We start from the raw sequence: 12,271 nt of genomic DNA on the forward strand, positions 1-12,271 counted from the left end.
GAATTTTTTTTTTCTTGTCAGATACAAATGGAAGAGCAGTGCTGCAACAATATAATTTTTAAATATTAAACAGCTTTTCTGTTAAGTGTAATATCAACACACACTGTTTCATATTACAGACTTTAATGGGTGTTCAGATAAACTAATCCTACCCCTTTCTTTTAAAAAAAAGGATGCTCGGGAGAGATTGGCAGTAATTTGGAAATGGTAGAAGAAGCAACTGATGCAGAAAGGTCAGTCATTTAACATATTTTTTCAATCCTTTTTCATGTTCACATCTTGCCTGTCAAAAAATTCCGCAGAATACATTGTTTTTTGGTTGATGAATGTAAAAGGTGACACATTACATTCATCTTGGAATATTTGTTTTGAAACTGAATAATAATTATATGCATACTTCCTTTTAGTATTCAATCATAGTACTTATTCCTTTGTTTTGACTGCAGTTAGATTAGATCAGAGCACAGGACCTTCAAGACTCCACACAAGTGACTTCATGCTCTTCTACTTGGTTCATACAGCTGAAACTCCCAATACTTTTCAACAAAATTTGTTTTTTTCTTTCTTTGCTTTCTCTACTGAAAGTTGAAGAAAAGTCTTAGTTATTGTGCAGATAGTACAATTGCAAGATTCAATTAAGCCTATTCTTCATAATTATATGCACTGCTGAAAAACAAGAATGAGCCATCTTATTGTTATTATTTGGTTTTTAGGAGCATTGGCAACTAAGGCCATATTGCTCCGGGAATATGCGGTGGTCATTTCCTGACCTTTCCGCATCCTCCTTATTTGGTGGGCATGGGCTTGAACCCCGGTCTAATCAAGAAGCATGTGCTATGCACTGCTGCTCCTGCCCACCTGGCTACGGAGGCACCAATGAGGCATCTCTTGCATCCAATTATTAAAGCATGCTCACTTTATGTTTTATGGCAGCACATCCAGTTGTTGCACTGTCTGGTTTTGTGTCATGGAATGATGGCTGGGATGTAATTGCTGAAGCATGTGGGTTTTTCAATTGCTCACCATTAGTCAAGATAATGAGTTAGTTATTTTGGTTTTTAGGAGCATTAGCAACTAAGGCCATATTGCTCCGGGAATATGCGGTTTTCATTCCCTGACCTTTCCGCATCCTCCGTATTTGGTGGTGACGGGCTCGAACCCCGGTCTAATCAAGAAGCGTGTGCTACGCACTGCTGCTCCTTCCCACCTGGCTACAGAGGCGGCGTCAAGATAATGAGGGAGATTTACATTTCCCTCACCTAAGTAAGGGAGATGAATGATGCTATACTCAGGGGAGCATAAAATAAAAAGACTTTGGGTCTTTTTCATTTTACACTACCCTGGTGTTTTTTGGTCTTTTGATTTTTTTGTCTGATGCTGTATAAGCTTGTAGTTGTTGTTGGTGACTATTGTCAGGGAAATGGGGAACATGCTTTGTAAAAAGGATAGGTGGAACAGGACCAGGGTATGTTTGCCAGGGGGCAAAGGTTGATGACGTTGTAGAGCGGATATCATCTTTTAAGGGCACAAAAGGTGATATAGTTGTACACGTTGGCACAAATGACATTAAGAGTAGGAGACCGGCAGGATTACTTAACAAGTACAGATCACTGTTGAAAAAAAGCCGGGAATTAGGGCTGAATTTGAAAGTGTCTGCAATTCTGCCCAGACACGATAGAAGGTTGTTGTTGTTATTATTTGGTTTTTAGGAGCATTAGCAACTAAGGCCATATTGCTCCGGGGATATGCGATGGTCATTCCCTGACCTTTCCGCATTCTCCGTATTTGGTGGTGACGGGCTCGAACCCCGGTCTAATCGAGAAGCATGTGCTATGCACTGCTGCTCCTTACCACCTGGCTACAGAGGCGCCTCACAATAGAAGGGAGTATATGATGAGAGCCTTGTCGATCAATTTGGCCCTGGAAAGATTGCGCAAGGCTCAAGGGATAGAATTTTTTCCAGCCTGGTCTGTACTTGTTAACAGGAGAGACTGCTTCTACACGGATGGGATATACTTAAATAGAAAGGATGCAAGAATATTTGCTGATGCTATCGAGGCAGTGTTAGTTGGGTCGGAAAACTGCTAGCTTGGGGGAGATACAAGGACTAATAGTTTAACAGTAGCCGCAGACAAAGGTGAAGGTGATTCTTGCACAACTTCTATTAGAATAAGTAGCAACCTGGAGCGAGGGGTGTTGGGGGTTTCAGGGATGGATAGTAGTCATCGTGAAATAGGTGGGTATATGGGATGTGTTAGGGTAACTAGGAATAGGAGCATGTATGCTTACATGTATACCAATGCTGGAAGTATAGTAAATAAATTTGATGAATTTGAAGTGTTGGTCAAGACATAAAAGGCGGATATTGTTGGGAAAGCAGAGACATGTTGTCACACAGATATAAGGAATGCGGAACTGGAATTTGGGGATTACAATGTGTACAGACAGGATAGAAAGGGAGGAGGTGTTATGATGTTAATTAAGAAAAACATAAAATCAAAAGAAGTGCACCCAGTTGATATAGATGAACAGTGCACTGTTGAGTCAGCTTGGTGTGACATAAGCACTGTGAAAGCAAAAATAAGAGTAAGAGTGTGTTATAGGCCTAATAACTCGATTGAGTACAATGAACAATTGTACAGAGAAATAGAGTGGGCTAGTAAATCAGAATGTCTTATAATGGGGGATTTTAACTTCCCAGATATTGACTGGAACTTGTGGGTTTGTCACTCACACACTAGTCAGACTTTTGTGGATTTATTGGATGATTGTTTTCTGCAGCAGCACGTTTGAGAGGCAACCAGAGAGAGTAATACTCTTGATCTGGTTATCAGCAGTGATCATTCATATATTAAGAATTTGCAGATAAAGGAACCACTAGGTGGCAGTGATCACAGTGTACTGATGTGGAATTTACTTAAAGATTTAATTACCATCAGGGGTAAAGGAAAGGGTTTTTGCTTCCGCAAAGGTGAGTACAGTGGTCTCAGAAAGTTTTTAAATTCTGTACAGTGAGATCAACTGACGATGTTACCAACAGTAAATTCTAAGTGGGAAGCATTCAAGGAATTAATCGTGGATGCTACTAAAAGTTTCATACCTATTAAGAAATATTGTTCAAGGTTTAGGCCTAAATGGTTATCTAATGAGACTCGTAACAGAGAAGAAAAATGCATGGGATGCATATAAATTATCAAGCGACTCAGAAGCCTATGCCAGATATAAGCTAGTCTGTAATCAGGTCACAAAGGAGGTTAGGCAGGCGAAGGCAGATTACGAGAAATCTTTGGCAAAAGATGCTAAGAAAAACAGCAAGGATTTCTTTACTTATATAAACTCTAAAAGGAAGGGGATGAATCTGATTGGTCCACTTGACATCGATGGTTCAACTGTTGATGATCCTGCTCAGATAGCAAACAAATTAAATGAGTATTATGCATCTACATTCACACATGAGGAATTATTAAGGTTTAAAATGGCAGAAGGTTATCAAATTGTAGCAGGATACTTAATGATTTTGTAATAACTGAGAGCAAAGTGGAGGAGAAATTGTTGAAGTTAAACATAAGAAAAGCACCTGGGGTAGATGGGATCTATCCAGTTATATTAAAGGAGGCGGCAAAGCAACTAAGCAAACCCTTAGCCATAATTATGAGAGCATCCTTGGACTCGGGGGAGGTTCCCACGGACTGGAGATGTGTAAAAGTATCCCCAGTTCACAAAGGGGGGGGGGATCGAAGGGTGACATGAGTACTTACAGACCAGTTAGTTTAACTTCTGTTCTGGGTAAAATAATGGAGTCAGTGGTTAAAGATGCATTGCAGGATCATCTAGACAAGACTGCAGCAATAATTCAGGGAAAGTTTTGTCTGACAAATTTGATAGGATATTATGATGTGGTTACAAAGGAACTGGATGCAAAAAATAATTTTGATATCATATATTTGGATTTCAGGAAAGCTTTTGACACTGTTGCGCATGGAAGACTATTGTACAAATTGGAGCAGAATGGTATTAAAGGTAAGTTGCTACAATGTATAAAAGGATGGTTAAGTGGGAGAAGACAGAGGGTGGTAATCAATGGGTGCTGCTCTTCGTGGACTAATGTTATTAGTGGAGTTCCACAGGGTTCGGTGTTGGGTCCACTGTTGTTTTGTATATTTATCAATGATATTGATGAAGGTATATCAGGCTTAATGTCGAAGTTTGCAGATGATACAAAGGTTGGCAGGGTTGTTAATGACAGTGTGCTACTGCAACAGGATCTAGGTAATTTGGGCAGATGGGCTAAGAAGTGGCAACTGAAGTTTAACCTTGACAAATGGAAAGTACTGCATATGGGTAGAAGTAACCCCAGAGAAACGTACCAACTGTGTGGTACTACACTTAAGGTGGTAGATGTTTATTTGGTTTTTAGGAGCATTAGCAACTAAGGCCATACTGCTCTGGGGGTATGCGGTGGTCATTCCCTGACCTTTCCACATCCTCTGTATTTGGTGGGCACGGGCTCGAACCCCAGTCTAGTCAAGAAGCGTGTGCTATGCACTGCTGCTCCTGCCCACCTGGCTACTGAGGCGCCTAAGGTGGTAGAAAATGAAAAAGACCTGGGAGTAATTGTGCAGTCAGATATGAAGTTTTCTGAGCAATGCAGATAGGCTGCCAGGGCAGGTCATGGGGTTTTGTCAATGATATGTAGGAATTTTGCTATCAGGGAAAAGGAGGTGATTGTCCCTCTGTATAAGGCAATGGTCAGGCCACGCCTTGAGTACTGCATACAAGTCTGGAGGCCTCGTTTGAAGGATGTAGATACTTCAGCGTGTACAGAGAAGGGCAACAAGATTGGTGAGGGGAATGAAGGGATTCTCTTACCAAGAGAGGCTTAAATTCTGCAAATTGCAGTGGCTGGAGATTAGGCACCTGCGCGGTGATCTGATTGAGGTGTATAAGGCCTTGAATGGGTTGATCATGCTGAATTCTGATGGGATCCTTCCACTTGTTCAGATTACAAACGTAAGGGGGCATAAATTCAAATTAAGAAAGGACAGATGTAGAATAGATGTGCAGAAATTTGCCTTTAGCCAGCGGGTGGTTAATTGCTGGAACAAACTTCCATCTGTCGTTGTGGAAGTTGATAGGTTGAATAAATTTAAAGAGGAACTGGACAGGCATTTGGTGGGAATGGTGTGATTTTTTTTTTTTTTTTTTTTTTTCTTGGCTGATGCTGCATAAGCTCATACACTTGCTTTCTTGCATCACATGCCACCACCACTACTACTACTACTTTGTTGCATCATTTGCCACTACTAATATTAATACTTACTAAAAATGTTTCATAATTTATTTTTTATAAATTTTAATTTTTTACATTTTTATAGATTTTTAGTTTTTATTCTTTTTCTTTTGCTAGCATATCTCAGAACACAGACATACTAGCCTAATTATGAAATTTATTTATGTAGATTTTTGTCCTCTGACAGTATAATGGTTTTGTCACTTGCCACTCATATGGGATGTCTGGGTTTGACACCTGTCAGAGACTAGAAGAATTCTTAAAGGCCTCCTCATTTGGGGCTGTAATTAGCCATTCTCAGGTTGGGGGTAGGTTTTTTCCCTATAACCTACTTTCTCATCCTACTCCATTTCTACTCTCTCACGTGAGAGAGTAGAAATGGAGTAGAAACACTCTGGAAATGATGCTGCAAGGGGATTTTTCAAATCTGCAGCATTGTTTTGATTTTGAGTGAGTATGGGCTTGGCACACCTAGGGTCCTGAGCATCATCATTCTTCTCTTTTTTGGTGAGTCCCCTCCTCTCTCTCTGTCTCAGGGTAGTCAGATTTTTTTTTGGCTGGTGCAGCATAAGCCTCAGGTTTCCTTGCACCATATGGCTAATAATAATAATAATAGTTCAAGTCTGTAGCATCCTTTATAATGTTTGCTTATTTTTTGTAGTACTTGTTAATTATCCTCCTGCAAATAGTTATGCCATCACCATTATATACTGGTTAGGATCTTAAGTTAGATTTACTTGTAACTTACATTGACAGGAGGATAATAGACAAATGGCAGTTTTTAGTGGCAACGTCATTATCAAAGCAGTATCAGCGAGTTGTACTCTGGTGGAAGGATAATTAACAACTATCTTTTTTTTTTCAAAAAAAGCCTTGCACGAGAAGCACGCAAAAGTTTCATGAAATTTACTGGTAAAAGTACTTTGCCGTAACAGCATTTGTATTGTTGCTCACTCAGTAAACATACAACGGGTGTTATCGGTCAGGAGTAGAAATTGAATCCCATGGGAGATTGAAACTGTCCCGAAGTGGAGGGGGTAACCTGACCTTTTTTCTTTAGAAACACTGGTGGACTAGTGGATAAATTGTTTATTAAGAAAAAAAAAAAAAAGGCAAAGGAAGCCCACACGAGAATCACGGCAAACTTCCAAAAGGTTTACCGGTGAAACTACGTTATGAACATTTTTTACGACACCAGAACTTCCAATATGACTCTGTTCGTGATTTAATTAGTGATTCTAAAGAAAAAATGTCAGGTTACCCCCCCACACCCCACCCCCACTTTGGGAGGGTTTCAAGCTCCTGTAGGATTCAACTTCTACTCCGGACCAATAACACCCATCGTCTGTTTACCAAGCGAGCAACAATACAAATGCCATTACGGCAAAGTACTTTTACCGGTAAATTTCATCAAACTTTTGCATGCTTCTCGTGCAGGCTTTCTTTACCTTAGCCCAAAAAAATTAAAAAATTGAAAACAAAATTCAGAAATTATGTAGTGCAAGTGAAAAGAAAATATTGAATGATTTTGCCTTGTAAATGCAGCTGAATGGAGAATATTTATATTCCCCATTTGACTTAGAGTCCAAAATATTGTTGCCGTTAGATAACCTTCAGCCACAACCTTGTCTTGCTTCAGACATTAATTGCTAGTGAAATTATGTTTATTCCAACCTTTAAAATTCACATTTAGCCATCTTATCAAAGTTAATAATGATCACTCCAACAGTTGATGAATTTTGGAAGGATCACATCATGAAAATGATTAACATCAGAAGTGCCTATTAATTTTAAAGGTGTTTGGAGAAGATATGGCCAAATATAATAAGAATCTGAGATTTTGGTCATTAACACTGATATTGCACAAATAATATAGTTAGTGAACTGTGGGGAAGTTGAAATGACAGTGTGTAGAAGCTGGAAGAATTGATCGAGTAGTAGGCTAGATGGTTAATTCAAATGGCAGAGAAATAGTTTTTCAAAATTTTGTCTGATAGTTTGAACATAGTTCCTCATGCAGTAGATTCTTTCAGAGAATAATACCAACTTTGAAAGAAGTTGTATGGCAAAGAGAAATGCTACAAGTGAAAAATTGCTATTTTTTTAATGCTTTCTTGGAAATAGTTTCCCGTGTCATCTCTGTTATGCCTCTGGTAACAGTGTTTTAAATAAAGAACTGGTATGATGGAACACATCTGCTTCATTAACTGAGATATTACTGTATATGATTTTTCCTCCTGAGCTTTTAACAAAAAAAAAAAAAAATTTAAGTAATTTGTAAGTGTTAAAAGGTAGAATCAAAAGCTGAAGTATAATGTTGAATATACAAGGATACCCAATTAAAACACAACCCTGTAAAAACTCAAGTAAATTTAAAGCCAAAGCTATGGGTATATGAGAATTATAAAATATTTCTGTATTTGTAGAAGAATAAGAGAAATTTAAATCAATGTGATACATAGAACACTTCTGTATGGTACTCTCCATAAATGAAAACAAATAAAAGATTAACGCAAAATGATTACAGTAAAAAATCAATTTAAAACAAATCAAAAATTAATTTAAAATTAAAAAAAACAGTTAATTAATTTTTTTAAAATAAATTTTAAAAAGTTTAACATAAATTTTGAAAAACAATTTTCCTTCACAAAACTGACAGTGCCTTTTCGACCGTATGTCGTGATCACAAGAATGGGAATTACGGAGTATGTGAGCTTGAATCTTAAATAAAGAGATTATATGACCTTGCACATGTACATAAAAGGCCACAATTATTTGTTTTCGCGCATGCACATAAAAGACCATGAATCAGAGATTAGATATGGACGATGAACATTAATAGAATTCTCATGTAATTTAATTTTGATGGTTTCTGCATTTAATAGTCTCATATAATTACGTTGGACACTTAAGTATTTTGGTCTCGTTAAATAAAAATGTATGGTTTCACTAACGGCATGAAAAGCTACTTCTGATGTTGCTGAATGAGAAGCACGAACTGAGGATACGTGCTGTTTTACTTGAACATTCAGTGGAAATCGCGTTGATTCTTGATAAGATTGACTTGAAAGAAAGACATAGTGTTCCTTGAAAGGGTTCAAAGATGAGTAAGTCACCTGGTGAGATTGGCAAAAGGGCGTCTGTATGAGGAAAGACTTCGAATATGTGGGTTGCACAGCTTGAAAACTAGGCACCTTAGAAGGGACTTGATAGAGGTGTTCAAGGCTCTGAGAGGCATAAGTAAAATGAATGAGAATGAAATTTTCCTGTTTATAAATGATTCTAGAACTAGGGGCCATAATTTCAAGTTACAGGGGGAGATGTTTAGACTCGATTGCAGGAAGTTTTATTTTAGGCAGTGAGTGATAAATTACTGGAATAAGTTGCCTACATGGGTGGTAGAGGCTGACAGTGTGGAGAAATTCAAAGGTCAGCTGGATAATTACCTATGGGAGGAGGGAAACACATAGGTATAGGTTGTCCATTTCCTTTTCTCTTATTAATTATTATTATTTTTAAAATTTTTCTTCTTATCATTATTTTATTTTTATTTTTATTCTTATTATTTTATTTTATTTTTATTCTTATTATTTATTTTATTTTATTATTATTATTGTTTATTTTTTTTTCGGCTGGTGCAGCATAAGCCATAGGCTTCCTTGCACCATGTGGCCATTGCTAATACCAATACTATGACAAGTCACAATCACTGCAAGAAATGTATACCAAGTCATTTATTTGTGTTGCGAAAGAGGAAAGGACTAAGCGATTGTATGCATGTAATTTCCCTTTTGATATGGCCACAATCTTAAATTCAATATCTTTAACGAATCTGTTATTCTTCTACAAATATTGATGTCAATGTAGAACATATTGAGCATTATAGCTCTGTTATATGCTATCAAAAAAAATTCTGTGTAAGGATTGGCAAAAGCCTTGATTATGTACGTAACAGAGCTCATAAGTTTGCTGCAGACTATATTTGCCTTATATTAAAAAGCAAGTCACTATGAGTTGCCTTGGTATTGCAGCTAAACTTCAAATAAAAAGCACTGCCCCCAAAGGAGATGTATGCTTCTGTTTATTACAAATGGATGCCATTACCCTTACTGCTGTTTAATTGCCTATTGGCACTTAAAGTTACAGTGGGAGATGTTTAGAGATCTCCTCCTGTAACATTGTGGGTAAGTAGGCACAGTCAGCAAAGAACTGACAAATCGGTAATGAAATATTTCAAAAATATTAGTGTTATGTATGTGCAAAATCTTCAGGTGTGTAAGAGAGCTGTAAAACATTACTGTACACAAAGAACTTTGTGGAGAGCCATACTTGTATGCCTTAAAATTTTGTCTGAAATTTACTCTATTTTTAATTTTTGACACCATTTGGAATCTCTCATATTGAAAATACTTCATTGCTGAGTTGTCAGGTCTTTACTGACTTTTCCACTTGCCCATAGGCAAGGTGCTAATAAGCAGTGAAAGGATCATATGGGTAATGGCATACATCTTAACATGAGTGCTTTTTCTTTGAAATGCAGGCATCATACCAAGGCAACTTGCAGGGACTTTTTTTGTAATATATGATTGGTGCATTTTGTAGCAAACTTAGTTTGCTCTTTGCTGTGTACAGAATTGAGGATATTGCCAATTTTTGTATGATAATTCAACCCACTTTACAGTACACAAAATTTTTTAAAAACAAATACATAATTTAATTAAAACTGCTGCAAATGTGTCTATCTTATTCATATACATTCAGTCTTTTGATGCAGTTCAACAATGACTATGATCATCACTGGCATGAATGCAGTTCTAAATGTTTTTCTTCAGTTCTCATCAAGAGGGGCTCACATCTGGTGGGTATGGGCTTGGCAAACCGCAGGATCATAGATATCGTCATTCTTCTCTTTCTTGCTTTCTTGGTGATTCCCTTCTACTTCTCTCTCTCTCTCTCTCTCTCTCTCTCTCTCTCTCTCTCTCTCTCTCTCAGGGTAACGTGGAAATTTTTTTTTTGGCTGGTGGAGCATAAGCCTCAGGCTTCCTTGCACCATATGACTAATAATAATAATAATAAGAGTATGTAAGTTGTTTGTATAAGCTTTACCCTGATCTCTTGATATTGCTGAAACAATTTCGATGGAAATTATTTTCCAAAATAAGCATGTTCTTATTTTGTTATCATTTGTTTGAGAAAGCCCATAATACTCATTTACAAATCCTGTACTGCTCTCCAAATACTGTTGGTTGGTCACAATGAAACTGCCTTTTGTCATGTGTTTAAAAATATTTTGCTCATTATCAGTTGAAATCATCTACTCTGTTGGCTTTGCTGGTGAACGTTATCAGTGCCAGCTATAGATTTGTGTGTGAGTTATACTGCACCTGACTCCATGATGTATTTTGTCATTGGTTATAACTATCTGGTCATGTTTCTGTATTAACACACAATTTTTATAAATTGTATATTAAAAGAATTATGTTTTATTTTATATTTTGGAAAGCTGATGTTTAAGTTTATAGTTATATCTCATGTTCTTATTTCTGTAATGATATTAAGTATTCTGTAACTTTTATTTATTTTTATTAAAAAAAAACAATTCTTTGAATACTAATTGCTGACTCCACACAGATAGTTTGCATCCAGCCTCAATGCAGCCACTTTGCACATAGCTTGTAAATCCTACAGCTGGCTAGTGGCTTGTATACACCACTGTACACCACTGACTAGTGGGTTGCGTAATAAATGGATAACACTATTTACTTATGCAGTATACATTTAAAAACTATATGATGTATTTTATTCTTTCTTTTTATTAACAGATGGTCACTGGGCTCTTCATATATCAAAGCAGATGACATTGCAACTCTACCTCATTCGTTTTTTGAAAAGAAAGCAAGGAATAAAATTGCACAACATGATGAAGTTGTTGATGTGAATGTAATAAAAATATCAAAAAGATCACCATCACTGAAAAGCAATCATAGCTACTTTCAGTTTCAAGCTGTTGATGAAAAGGTATATATTATTAAATAAATTACTCAATTTTGGCTGATATATATAAAATTAATACTGTTAAACAGATTGAGCACTGCTTATGGATGTTGATATACTAATTCTGCGGTTAACTTCCATAACTTGCTCCTCTAAATGGAACACAGCAAAAACCTCTAAGTGGAATCTGCTTAGTATCTACTATATGCCATTCTTATGTATGCTTTAATAGTACACCGCATTGATTTTGCAAGGATATCAAGCATATGTACCTGATGACCAGACATGTGTTTGGCGAAACTATTTTGTCCTCTTAGCAGCTCGCACATTTGAAGAGTTATAAAGATAAAATAAAATGAAAAGCCATTAACAGAAAATTTTCCAAACTTTCTGAGATATTTACTGTCTGTCTTGCCAGTTCCATTGGAATTTCTGATTGTTGCACAAGCCAAACCTAATAAAATCTAAAATGAATGCTAGCCAAACATAAATATAAAAATTATATAAAGAAGGATTTCATCTTCAAGGGCTTCATTTCATCAGGAATCACAAAACCTCAGGGAATGAAAGTAACAAATGCCATAGTAACCCCCTAAATTCTGTCATAGGGGAATGGATTTATAGAATGTGGCCCATGCTATGGCAACCTTAGCTGTAAAGTATTAAGTTAAGAATCAAAGGAAGAAATCATTGCTATTAACCATTAAATATTTTCTTAATGGAAACCTTAATCAAGAACACTGGAGCTAAAATTACTCCTCAGAAAGAACTAATATAAAAAAATTTAATTAAATGATGCACATAATGTTAAAATGTGCACACTTGTAATTCGTGCATTCATCCTTTTCTCCCCTATATAAGTTTTTGTCCTTATTCTAAGATTTAATTTTTATTTTTTTCATTTTTTATAAATTATGATTTGCTTAATTTATCTCATTCCTTAACACTTGAAATTTCTTATGCTGTATCTTATTTTTTTTTTGCTCA

General features: G+C 36.5%; 1 protein-coding gene across 1 annotated transcript in view; it reads left to right on the plus strand.

Moving 5' to 3' along the window:
• Window positions 1-12,271, plus strand: part of LOC150085282 (uncharacterized) — an 84,871-nt gene that overhangs the window by 17,382 nt on the left and 55,218 nt on the right. The window contains exons 5-6 of the mRNA XM_090373968.1: window positions 173-233; window positions 11,113-11,308. Of these exons, the coding sequence (XP_090230094.1) occupies window positions 173-233; window positions 11,113-11,308 (257 nt within the window). The remainder of the gene's footprint in view (window positions 1-172; window positions 234-11,112; window positions 11,309-12,271) is intronic.

Source organism: Mastigoproctus giganteus, chromosome 5 (assembly GCF_048544385.1).
Source record: "Mastigoproctus giganteus isolate SK-2022 chromosome 5, ASM4854438v1, whole genome shotgun sequence".
In the NCBI taxonomy this organism is placed as follows: Eukaryota; Metazoa; Arthropoda; class Arachnida; order Uropygi; family Thelyphonidae; genus Mastigoproctus; species Mastigoproctus giganteus.